The 12,680-nt window shown below is 54.1% G+C and overlaps 1 protein-coding gene across 2 annotated transcripts in view; it reads left to right on the forward strand.

The window, feature by feature from the left end:
* Positions 1-12,680, forward strand: part of MYH9 (myosin heavy chain 9) — an 89,091-nt gene that overhangs the window by 43,462 nt on the left and 32,949 nt on the right. For both annotated transcript variants that reach the window (XM_054574532.1, XM_054574533.1), the window contains 7 exons: positions 4,664-4,691; positions 5,434-5,527; positions 9,585-9,677; positions 10,215-10,278; positions 10,842-10,940; positions 11,359-11,502; positions 12,305-12,400. In XM_054574532.1, coding sequence (XP_054430507.1) covers positions 4,664-4,691; positions 5,434-5,527; positions 9,585-9,677; positions 10,215-10,278; positions 10,842-10,940; positions 11,359-11,502; positions 12,305-12,400 — 618 coding nt within the window. The remainder of the gene's footprint in view (positions 1-4,663; positions 4,692-5,433; positions 5,528-9,584; positions 9,678-10,214; positions 10,279-10,841; positions 10,941-11,358; positions 11,503-12,304; positions 12,401-12,680) is intronic.

Below are 12,680 nucleotides of genomic sequence, written 5' to 3' on the forward strand. Positions count from 1 at the left end.
CATCTCATCATCTCGCCCCATGCAGCCATGTTGCCTAACTTGAAACTGCCCTTGAGTCTTTTTTTCTTGTCCTCAAGAAACCTGGTCAACCTGAAGATGGGTATTGGGGACAGGACATTCTTGCAGGTGTACCCCTGAGAGAGCAGCTCTGGCTGAACCTCCAGAGGCCTTATCTGAGTGAGTGTTCCAATGAGTCAGCCCCGCCGCGGCTGTTGGTGAACCAGGCTGGTTCTCTGTACTTCCTGTGGGGGCTGATGTCACCGCCGTGTGAGCTTCATGGCCTTTTATGGACAAGAGCTGGCAGCTCCTCTTACACAAGAAGTGAGAGATAAGGCCCCTAGCATAAGTCTGTCTGAACCTGGAGTGAAATACCTGTGGTCAGGTGTCCCCCTCCGTCCGCCTGAGCAGGGTCTTCTAAGCTGTCTGGAAGCACTTGTCCATTTGGATGTGTACTTCAGATCCAGAAAGCCTCAGGGGATTTGGGGTTTAAAATAAAATCCGGAGAGCAATGGCCTCATCACCGAATGTGTAACTTAAAACCTTTCCTGTTCCGAGGGGTGTGCGGTGGAGAGCTGGAAGGTGCAGAGGGCTCAAGTTGTTAAGGACAGCATTTCCTTTTCTGTTTTCTTCTTAAAATTGTATTTATTTATTTATTTGAGAGAGGGGAAGGCAGGGAGAAAGAGAGGGAGAGAAACACTGACGTGAGAGAGAAATTTCTATTGGTTGCCTCTCATATGCATCCTAACTGGAGACCGAACCCACACCCTAGGTAGGTGCCCTGACCAGGAATTGAACCGGCGATCTTTTGCTTTGCGGAACAACGCAAAACCAACTGAGCCATACCGGTCAGGGAAGGACGATGTTCCTAAGCACCTGTGCTGCGCTGCATGTATCAGGTACCCACTGCGTTCAGTCCTCAGAGCAACCCTGCCAGCGAGGCCAGCCTCTGATTCCCTGAGAAGACCAGGGCCAGGCCTCCTGAGTAGGGGGTGCAGAGTGAGGATTGGAACCAGGGCTCTGGAGCACCCGGCCGGTGGCTTTCTCCTTGTCGGCACTGCTACAGTCTCGGGGACCAGTGGTGGTTGACGTGTGCTGCAAGGAACCTCTATCTCCACCTCCTGAGCACTTCTGGATTTTCTCACCTGTTCCTCACAGTGGGGATTTGGGAAGATTTTATTCAAGGAAAGGCCGCTGTTTCATTAAAAATGTGCAGTGCAGGGAGTCATAATCTTGCCCCCCCCCGCCCCCGCCCCCCTGGGCCCAGCCTAGGGAAGGCTAGGCGGGAGGCGGGCTGGGCTCTGAAGTCAGGCTGAGGGCCTTCCTCCCGGCCGGGAGCCTGTTTCCCAGAACAGGGCTGTTTCTGGGGGGTGCACTCCCCTGGGCTGGGTCACAGGGTTCCTGTCCATTTGTCTGTCTATGTTCTCTTATGTGAAGGAAGGAAGGGCGTTTTCAAATAAGCCATTAGTCCATATGGGCCCAAAGAAGGACTTGAGCCAAAATAACCTAGCGGGCCGGACTCTCAGGTGTCCCTGTCCTGTGCGATGACCATGTGGGGAAGGGCTTATGGAGTGAGTGTTAAGGAGGGTCCTCACCAGAACGTGGAGCCCACGGAGTCCACGGAGTCCACGGAGTCCGGCGGAGAGCCGACAGGGGCTGAGGATTCTAACAGTTCCGCACCCCGAGGAGAGCTCAGGAACGGAACAGAAGCACTGTGGCGAGGGGAGGCTCCTGCAAAACGCGGGTACTGCCTGCCTCGTCTGCCTCCTCAGGTTATTGTGAGGCCACAGGAACAGACCCAGAACGACTGCCGGAATTCAAACGATCTTCCTGACCTAAGGGACAATGGTGTTATTCACTGTAGGCAGGTGGGCTTGGGGCACCAGGTGGTGGGGACAAGAGTTGAGGAAATGAGAAAGGCCTCCCATTGGTTTTCCTCTGTGAGAGCATTTGCCCAAATGAATGTCCTGGCAAGGTGAATTAATGCTTTATCTTCTTCTTCTTCTTCTTTTTTTTAAAAAGATTTTATTTATTTTTAGAGGGGAAGAGAGGGAGAAAGAGAGGGAAGCATCAATGTGTAGTTGCATTTTGTGCGCCCCCTGCTGGGGATGTGGCCTGCAACCAGGCATGTGCCCTACACTGGGAATCAAATGGGTGACCCTTTGGTTTGCAGGCCGGTGCTCAATCCACTGAGCCTCACCAGCTAGTGCTGAATTAAGGCTTCTTCAGAGTGGAAAGTGAATGTTGGGGAGCCTTTCCTTGTACGCTGTGTTAACAGTGCTAACTTGGCTTCAGGAATTGGAGGTGAAAGGTCAGAGGAGAGGAAGAGCTGGGGTTGGGGTATGGGGTACCTGGAGGTTACATAGAGTCTGGCCTGGAATTGGAACTGGAACGTGTGCAGGAATCTGTGTGCGCATCTCTTATATGTGTACCTGTGTGTGCCTGTGCAACCTGTCTGCATCCCCGTGTGTACATGTGTGTCTGTGCCTGAATGTGCACCTGTGTGTGTGCACACGTGTTTGTGTGGGGGGCTATGCTTCCTGTTGCTCAGCAGCTTGGCATCTGACCCCTCACGCAATTAGAGGAATTCCAGCCATCCCAGCAACCAGGCCTAGACAGTTCTGGGAAAACGGTTCCTTTGGGAAGGGATGGGAACACTTCCTTTTATGGTAGTGCCGGCCGGCCTGCCGCTGCTGTCTCACTGCTTGCCGGCATGTGCAGGTACAGTCTTGCCCCCTTGTGAGCGGTGCCTGAACATGCCTGCGGCTGGGGCCGGCCCAGGAAGATGCGGTGGGGGAGCTGGGGGGAGCTGACCGTTTTTGTCCCAGATCCTTTCCAGTCACTGCACTGCTCTTAGGGGGCCGGCGATGGAAACTGCTTGGCTTCGCCGACCTTTAGCCCCCAGCCTCCACCCCACCGCCTTTCTGCCTGTCTTACGGAGGCTCTGCCTCAGCTCTGGCCGCAGCCCTGAGGGACTCTGTTTTGTGGAAAAGCATAGACAGGGGAGGCAAGGGTGCCCGCCTCTCTGGGGCCTGCTCTGAGCAGCCCCACAGTGGGAGCAGGGTGGGGGCGGGGTCATGCGAAGGTGAGTGGCTGAGATCCCTCCTTACCCCCACCCTGTTATTTCTTAGTGGGGGCAGGGGAAGGCTGCAAGGGGGATGGGCAGCTGCTGCTTGTGTTGGGTGTTAAGTGCAGTTTTCCTCCTTTCTGTCCCGACTCCCTCTCTCCCCACCAAGTGATCTTCAGACCAGAAAAGGATGGGCAGCGGGTGCCCAGCCCAGTGTGCTGTGAGATCGGGCATGCTGGAGGCTCACCTCTGTCTCCTGAGGCCATGCACACAGGAAGCCATGAGTCACCTTCCCAGGGCTCTGTCCTGCAGGGCCTGGCCTGCAGTGGGGGCCAGCGAGTGCCCTTCCAGATGGCCAACATCGGTTTCTATCCAGGAGCTATGCTAACAACCGTAGGACTCCTGCCGGCCGACAATGCCACTGCGAGCCCCCGCCCCCGCCCCCCACGGCTTCCTGCCGGGAAGTGCACAGACAGCAGCCTGTCTCAGGGTGCCGTGTGGGTCCGTTTCATGTGTTATTTCTGTTCTTCAAACTAATCCTTCCAGGGAGTTGGTACCATATTTACTTTATGGGTAAGGAAACAGAGACAGGGGAATTAAACATCTCTCCACAGCTCAAATATTAGTAAGTGCTGTGGTCCTGGATTCAGGCTGATTGGACTTCAGATGGGCTGGAGGTGTTAGAAGGGGTGGGATGAAAGGGGAAAAAAAATGAGTTTGTATTTTCAGTTACTGCTTGAATTTAGACACCCAGCACCAACACAGGTCAGCCTGAAGGTCTTAAAGCATTTCTGTCAAACTTAGCTTCAGAGGGTGGGTATTGCTGTTCCTCTTGTGCCCAGGGGAAGTGAGCTGTTTATATCTTTATGTGTGGGGAGGTTCTCAGCGCTGGGGAGAGTTGCTGCCAGTTCCTCACTGCCAGGTCTGGAGACCCAGTTGTTACTAAACTGGTCAGAAGCTGTGGTTCTGAGGTGCTGCTGTTCTTTTTCCCAAGTTGTCTCTAAATTTACATGATGGAGCATTTTCCACGTGTCAGGCACCACACTGGTGCTTTCATGCCTGTTACTTACACATACACCATCACTCCCCGTCCCAGGACGAGGCTTGGGCTCCAGGAGCCTGTGCACGTGACCAAGGCAGCGTCTTGCCCCAGGGCTGTCCCACTGCAAAGCCAGCTCTGTCTACCGCACCCCTCCCCCAGCCTCTTAACCGAGGCTCCTTGTTGAAATGTGGACACTATTTGAAACACCTGCCACAGGCCTGATTTCCAGCCGCCCGAACGCCCAGCTGTGAACACACAGGGAACGCCCTGCCTTAGCTCTCAGGAAAGTAGGAAAGCTCCTGCGGAGCTTTTCGCAGATGGACTTTCTCACAAGTGAGAGAGCCAGAACTATTTCTGGTGTCGTGGGGCGGGGAGGGCAGCAAGCGTGGGCAGTCCGAGCTCCTGGAGGACGAGCTGCCGTCCAGGGGTGCCGCCGCCTAGGAATGTCCCTCCTCTGAGGGAGGCATCAGGTTGGCGTGTGTGGGCAGCTTGCCAGAAGCCAGAGGGGGAGGCTTTCATATCTGGTAGAAGTTAACCCGATGTCTTCTTTGTTTCAGACCGAGAGGACCAGTCCATTTTGTGCACGTAAGTGTTTCTGTCAGGGCGGTGGGGCCGTGTGTCATCCCGATCTGCTCTTACCCTTGAGGACCCCTACCCAAACCCAGGCCTATGAGTTCTATTCCCCACTCAAGCACTGCCCCTCCCCAAGGGACGGGCTGCTGAGAGGTCCCACAGTATGGATGAGCTTTTCATGGACCAAGATTGAACCGCCTTCCTCAAAAAAGCTGATGGGCAGTGAGGTGGGTTTAGAGCAGAGGGGCGAAGCAAGGGTCTTCTCAGCGGAGCAGGGCTAGCAACTGCCAGCCCCTCCAGAATGCACCACTGCTGGTTCTGAGCAGTGCCTTTCTTTACCTGGCTTGAAGTGGTCACTGAGCCTCTCACCCTCACCCTCTGAACTTAACAAGGAGATAAATAAACCCCATTGCAGAGGGAGTTAGTGGTACAGAACATTCCTTCAAGTGCAGTTTCAAGGAACATGTATAAGTGCCTTTGACCCCTGAGTCAACAGCTGCCTCTGATGGATCCCTACGGCAGTTGGATGCAAAGGCTGCCAAGTGGCCAGAGCACGCAGCGGGGCCATGGGAAATGGCCCAAGTGAGGATTCCAGAAATTGCATTTATTTGTCTGTCCCCTTCCCTGCCACTAGGTGTTAGGTCCCACATTAACACTCAGAAGAATGGTAGGCAGTAGAGCATGCAGTGGGGAAGGGGGAGACTTCAAGGATCTGGCCACCTCTCCCCTGAGAACTTCTTGGCTCTCTCGGCAGGGGTGAGTCTGGAGCTGGCAAGACGGAGAACACCAAGAAAGTCATTCAGTATCTGGCTCACGTGGCCTCCTCACACAAGAGCAAGAAGGACCAGGTGAGTGGGGCCTGCCTCCCCATGAGGAAGATCATTTAATGCTTCATGGCTCGGCTTAAAATGAGAGCATTCGGGGAACGAAGGAGAAGCTGGGCCTGCTTTCATTGAAGCTGCAGTGTGGCTGTCTTGGGAGTGGGTCCATTGGTAGCCAGCTCGTTTCTCCCTTGGCCTCCCAACTTTCTGAGTTGCTATGGAAACTGGAGCCCACTGGGGGTTGGCAGCTAATTGCTGTGTGGCCTCCACCTCTGAGGTTGGAAGAGAGATTCCAAAATGTGATTCTCAGGCTGATGGAGTCTTGCAGGGTTGTGGGCAGGCCTGCATTTGCCTCCCTGCTGCTTTTCCCTGCTGTTGAAATGCCTCTGGGTGGACAGACCCCAGTGAAGAGAGAAAGGGCAATCGGAAAGTCTTCTCACTTCCCTTTTTTTCCCCTCTCCCTCTTGGTGGATTATGGTCGAACTCAGCAGTGTCCTCGCTAGGTGAGCTGCACGTTTACTGCACGTTCTGCACCAGGAATGCGTGTTCTGATCATCGTGTGCCCTTGAATTATGTATTTTTTCCTAAGCAGCTTTTCACTCCACACCATTGTCACTTTCTGCGGCTAGAGCTATTCTAGGCTCGACTCACTGACTGTCTTGTGAGGAGGGGGGCTGGATGTGACACACAGTGACCTCTTGCGCACTCTGAAATGACAACTTCTGCAGAATGGGTATGGGCCTCACCGCCTAGCTGTTCTCAGAAATTCTAGTCCTGCCCAGAATTCCCCACGCTCATGGTAGCTGTAACGCCCTGCGTGGGGCCCAGACCGTGGCACAGTGGGGTGGGAATCTGCTCTCCCGGAGCCCCACATGCTCGGTGTTCCAGACAAGAAGGAGATGGCTGGCCCCCCTCACCTGCCCCCACCGTGCTGGTCAGAAGCAGCGCCTGGAAAGCCTACAGTGGACTTTCCCGGGGTGGGGTGATCATCCTTAAGCATGCCTGTGTGGTGCTCTCTCTCTTTCTCTCAAACACACATTCTTCAACTTCCCTGTGAAATCTAAGTGTCCGCGGTGTCCCCTCAAGCCTCCAGGGGAACGGTGCCCTCTGGGTGGCTCCCCTGGGCAGGGGTGCTGTGCGCAGCATATATAAGTAAGTAGTGGTGTGTGTCTCTGTGCATGCAGACCTGGGCGTGTGCTGCAGAATGTCCTAATGAGTACAGTCTTCTGGAATGGAACCAAAAGTAACTTTTCATGTGCCAAACTACTCAAGACATTCTGAATCTTTTTCCACGGGGTGTCAGGAGTTATATTTAGAAACTAATAAAGTTTCTTTTGCTCCCTCTCTCCAAACCACGGCCCCCCCCCCCCCCCCCATTTTCCATTCTTTTTAGGACGCTTATTTTAAAAACAGGGCTGTGAGGTCAGGAGTTCTCTAGCTGTGGTTTTCCATCTCTGAATTTGCTCTAAGATCCACTTCCCAACTATTTGTCGAATGCCTAGTATGTGCCTGGGTCTCTGGAGGGTGACCTTGGAGTCCCCACTGAGATAAGACCACAGCTAGAGAGCAGGAATGTAGACCCATTTGTGTTACTCACAGGACTCCAGCTGCAGAGGGGGAGGCGGGCTGATAGCCCAGTGCTGAGATAAGATGGCATGTGGAGGGGGTGTGATAAGTGGAAGCAAACTTGTCACATCCTCTTCCTCAGGCTTTGGTGTGTGCTGGGTACCCTGTCCCTGACTCTACTTCCCACCACAGTGATTGGATAGGTTGCCTCTGGTTTCTGATCACCACTCAGGCTGTTGGTTGTAGAGGTCATTGACCACTTTGGTTGATTTCTTTGCCTGAAGCTGTATGGTGGTTTTCCACACAGACCCGGGCCGCGAGACACTCTTGTACGTGGTTTACTGCTCATGTATCCCGAGGCCTGTTGTGGCATGCTGTGGCAGAGCTCTTCCCCCTTGTAGTGAGTGACTCAGTTGCTCATCCCAAGGCCACCCACCGGGACGCCCCAGACCTCACCTTGCTGTGAGATGGCTGGGCTTTGGCAGGGCTGCAGGTTGGCAAAGTAGAGCTTGAGCGAGGGGACTTCCCAGGTGGACCTCCGTAGTCTGAACAGTGACCTTTGTTTCCCCACCTCCCTCCTTTCCTTCCTGTTTTTTATACGCTAGTTGTAGCTCACTGCCAGAAACACCACCCAGTGAAGCCCTTCAGACACCAGATGGGTAATTCCAAACCTTATGAGAACACACTGCCTACAGTACCTCCTAATTTCATATTATGCAAATTTCATTGAAAAAGTAAATCTCCTTTGTGCCCAAGTAGGTATCAATAAAGAAAAACCCCTAGGTTAGCCATCATCATTGCCAGCAGGGAGCTGGCATTTAGAATCCCAAAAGCTTGCTTCCGAGTTTGGTCTGGCAGTCCTGTGTTCCATGGCAACGGCCTGTGGTTCCGAATCGGAGGCCTCAGGTTTGCCTTCAAGCCGAGGCGGCGGCAGTTTCTAGTCAGGGCCGCGCTACCATTTGTCTGCAGGAGAGGGAGTGGCTCAGAGAGCCTGGTAGCCTGGCCGCCTGGCCTGTGTTTTGAGAGGAACATTTTAGTGGGCGGGGAAGCAGCACTCATCTCGATCTAGCCCCATGGGCTGCCTTGCTGACTTGCCAGGCCTGCCTGAGTCCCAGGAGCAGCAGCCCATTGTGCTGTGGCCACTGGTGCCAGGCACATCTGGAGAGCCTGCTCTGTGGGTGTTGGACTCCTGCCCCTTGACCTGGCTGCTCTGATCCTCCATCACTTAGCTTACGGTCTGAGAATAGAAGACTTCCTCAGGCCCGGGAGGAGGTGGGTCTGTTGGGCCCCTTCCAGTCTCTGGTGGGCTTCCTGCATCCTCAGTGCTCTGCAAACAGGTCTTGTCTGCGGGAGGTGTGCCTGGAAGGCTGTAGTTCACAACTCTCCTGGGAGCTCCTGCTACTATCAGTCTTCCTATTCATCACTCACAGGCAGTCTTTATTCCCGTAAAGTCCTGGCTTGACTCCAGCCTTGCTAACAAATACAGAACCCTGCCTGGCCCTTGCAGGATCTTCTTTCTCCATAGAGGGTACCCAGGTATTAAGGTGAATGAGATCCATGTTTTCCTCAGCCAGTGTCAGTTATTGTCTGGCCTGCTGGGAGGACAGTGGCTGCTTCCAAAGTTGATCTGATCTGACAGGTAGAGCCCCCAAAGGGGGCAGGGCAGGGCCGGAGAATGGCAGAGACTGACAGCTGTTGGTAGAAGACTCAAATCCAATACCTGCATCGCTGGTTGATAGCTGCATGACCTCAGTCACATCATTCTCCTTCCCTCATCCTCAGTTTTCTCTTCTTTGAAATGGGGTTACTCTGCTTTGCCTATCCTGGGTATTATGAGACCCCAGACATAAGAAGGCATAAGGGTGCTTTTTGTCAATCACAAAGCATCATGGAGGCCACAAGTAGAGCTTTTTGGTCTTGATAAGCAGATCAGAACCCTTCTTGGTCCCAAGCTCAGATACCTGATGTGCTGGAAAGCAGGTTTGGGATGTGGCAGGACAGGGGACCAGCAAGGAAAAGGAAAATGCAGTGGGTAGTAGGACACGGATGAGATGATACTGTGCCTTTTGTAGATCTGTCCTGTGAAGTGGAGAAAAATGTGGTGTGTTGGTGGGGACTGAGGCAAGGAGGGCAGAGGGAAAAGGAACGGTGTCTCCGTGTCTCTTTTTTGGTTCACGTGCTGCCTCCCAACACATCCGCTGGGTTGATCTGGGGTCCTTGTATCAGATTCCTGGAACTGGGGGAGCTGCGCTTTCCCTTTCTTTCTAACGGCTGCTGGTCAGTCAGTCCAGGGAGCTGCATTCAAACCAGGCAAGGCCTCTGGAGGCCTGGCGGGAAGATTGGTCTTGAGTGACACAGAGACCAGGCCGAGGCTGGCACGGAGGGCCGCCAGAAGCCTCTGTTCCAGGCATGTTGGGCGTGTAGACGTGGCTCTGCCACTGTCCCCTCCGCCTGGTGGAGCAGGTTTGGCAGCCAAGCCATTGCCTGGCCTTCACTGCACCTCTGGGTTCCTTTCCAGGGTGAGCTGGAGCGGCAGCTGCTGCAGGCCAACCCCATCCTGGAGGCCTTCGGGAACGCCAAGACCGTGAAGAACGACAATTCCTCGCGATTTGTGAGTAGTGTCCGACCGCATCCCAGCTCGCGGGGCAGGGGCTCCTGCTCAGAGCTTTAGCACATGTCGCCTTCCGACTGGGTGCTCTTGCTTTAAAAGTGAGGAAGATTTGGACTTAGTGCTTCCTGGGCCTGCTGCGTGGAGCAGGCCGGGTCGCACGTCAGTCAGTGGCCACCTGCATAGGTGGCTTCTTCAACCTAGGTGGCAAAAAGCCAGTTAGGGAGTGGGGGGTCACGGCTAGTCCCCTGGTTGTCCCATTGTAGCCAGTAGCCATTTAGAAGCCAAAGCCCAATCAGGCAGTGAAGAACCCTTCTTCCCCTGCGCCCAGGAACTTGGGCACCACTGGACCTCATCATGGTTCCAGGCTTGAAGCAGAGTGGCACTTCTGAGTCCTGGGTGCCCATGCTGTATGGGGTGCAGGGCCCCTGGCTGCCAGACATGTGGGCATAGTCTCTTGGTTTTCTCCCTCCAGGCTATACCACCTGCAGATAGGGAGTGGAAGATGGGGACTCTGATCTCTATGTTGTCTTTCCTTAGGGCAAATTCATCCGTATCAACTTTGACGTCAATGGCTACATCGTGGGAGCCAATATTGAAACTTGTATCCTTGTGACTAATTGGAATAATAATGCTGTGGAGGGAAGTGGCTTTGATGGGGAAGAAGCTGCTTCCTGATTCCAGAAGATTCCTTTTTATGGGCCTGTTATGACACCTTACCTGTGGTTTTGGGAAGAACACAGGAGAGGCTCATTGAAAACCCAACCAGAGTTAGGTTTTTCGTTCCTTGCAGGATAAAGTTCAGGTTAGAGTGGGATAGCACTACTCTAATCCAGTGTGGTACCCAGACAGGTGGAGTTGGGGTGAATGCTATTTTATTTCTCCCCTACACCAGCATTATTAGCCTTTGCTGGTGGAAGCCTTCTGATCTCCATTGGCTCGTGAGAAGGGGGGCCCTTGAAGTAGACAAGGCTTCCAAGTGTAAGTGCTGTTCTTTAGACAAGCTACGCCCCGGGAGGACAGAGCCAAGAGAGCTTGCTTTTATTTTATTTGGCCATTTTGTGCCATTCTTGGCACCTGGTGAAGTTCAGTGGCTTTTGATGGGAATAGAGGAGCATGGAGGGTTGCCTGCCTTCCAGCTCGCACAACTCCTCAATGTTTGCGAAGATCTCTTGGAGAAATCTCGTGCTATCCGCCAAGCCAAGGACGAGCGGACCTTTCACATCTTCTACTATCTCCTGTCTGGGGCTGGAGAGCACCTGAAGAGTGAGTAGTGGGCCCACTGCCTGACACGCAGACTGCCGGGCCCTGGGGCTCCCGCCGCAGTCGGGCCGCGCACTCGCTCTGGGAAATGAAAACCCCGACCTTGGGCTGGGGAGGAGGAGCCAAATGAGTTCTGTTTTGGGCCGTCCTGAGGACTTGGCCTCTGTTTCTGACCATGCCAGAGAAAAGGCAAGGCAGGTTGCGTGTGCATCTGAATCACGGGCCTCTGAGGCTCTCATGGGCTCCATGCATGCCAGTCTCACGCACTGAGCAAAGGAGGCATTCCTGGCTACTCCACAGTTCCTGGGGTACCGCGGGCTTTGGGGTACTTCCCAGTCTCCCAAACCACTGAGGTCTCAGTGTTGACTAGGCCTCCAGCTTTAGCCCCTCATGGACCACCCTTGCCCTTTACCCCTTACAGCGGATCTCCTGTTGGAGCCATACAACAAATACCGCTTCCTGTCCAACGGGCACGTCACCATTCCCGGTCAGCAGGACAAGGACATGTTCCAGGAGACCATGGAGGCCATGAGGATCATGGGCATCCCAGAAGAGGAACAAATAGGTACGCAGCTGGTGCGCTTGTGGGTGAGGAAGGGAAGGCCAGAGGCTGGTCATCACATCCTCTTGGCTCTCAGAGCAGCTGCTGGGCCTGGGAAGAGCTCCCTGTTGTCTCTGACTCTTGGGGAGCCCTGTAGAGGCCAGGAGGAAGGTCTTGAGTATGTGGAGGATGGTACCTCAGGTTTGCGTTTCAGGTCTCTCTTGTTTCCCATGGTACCACCAGCATTTATGCAGAGGAGGGCAAAGGACAGATGCCCAACTGCCCAGGGTCTGGGTGCACTGCTGCGGTCCTTGTCTTTTGCTGAAAGTAGAATATCCCTGCCTTGCCTTGGTGGAATGTGGAAGGGGCTGGGCCTGGGATTTTTGCGTTGGAGAAGCCTAGAATGAATCGTGGTGTGAAGCCTGCCTGTGTCTTCTCATTTCCCTAGAGGGAGGGTGAAGAGGGCCTTGAGGCTTTATTTTGGAAAGTTGCAGAGAACGCACTCATTCCCTGACATTAAGGTTGGAGCCACCTTTGCTTAGCTGCAGATAATAGGTCATTGGATGGGCCTGGCCGTATCCCAGTAAAACTTTATTTATAAAAACAGTGGCCCCTTGAGCTAGAGGTGCGTCCTTGGTCCAGATTCAGATGTGTTGGGAAGATTGACAGCTTGTATCTAAGCACAGGCTGATGTCTGGCAGAGGTGCTGGCGGGGAGGCATGAGCCCTCCAGGGTGCCGGGTCTTCCACGTGGACTAGACCAAGGCCCGCTCAGGGCTTATTCCTCCCCCTGCCCAGTTCTGAGTGGCCTTTGATTGTGTCCCAAGGCTTGCTGCGTGTCATCTCGGGGGTTCTTCAGCTCGGCAACATCGCCTTCAAGAAGGAGCGTAACACTGACCAGGCGTCCATGCCCGACAACACAGGTAACACATGATCCTCCCACTGAAACGTGGGGCCGGTGCCTGGGCTGTGATCAGCTCAGGAGACAGCCTTGTAGAAGCCCAGACTCCACCCACTTTTTCATTTTGTGTGTGTTTCTGCTGGCCTGGCTGTCACTGTACTTTTTCTGAAACACACATGAGTGCGACCCTTCTTCATAGAGTGAGCATCAGAGTGAGTTAGAAAGCGCTTGGTCCTGTGGACCAGGGTTGCCCTCATTCGTTCCCGAGACCAAACCATCTGTCTCAGGAAGACAACGATTTC

The sequence above is a fragment of the Pteronotus mesoamericanus genome, unplaced genomic scaffold (genome assembly GCF_021234165.1).
Source record: "Pteronotus mesoamericanus isolate MK-2021 breed Mesoamerican mustached bat unplaced genomic scaffold, CSHL_Meso_final contig_263, whole genome shotgun sequence".
Classification (NCBI taxonomy): Eukaryota; Metazoa; Chordata; class Mammalia; order Chiroptera; family Mormoopidae; genus Pteronotus; species Pteronotus mesoamericanus.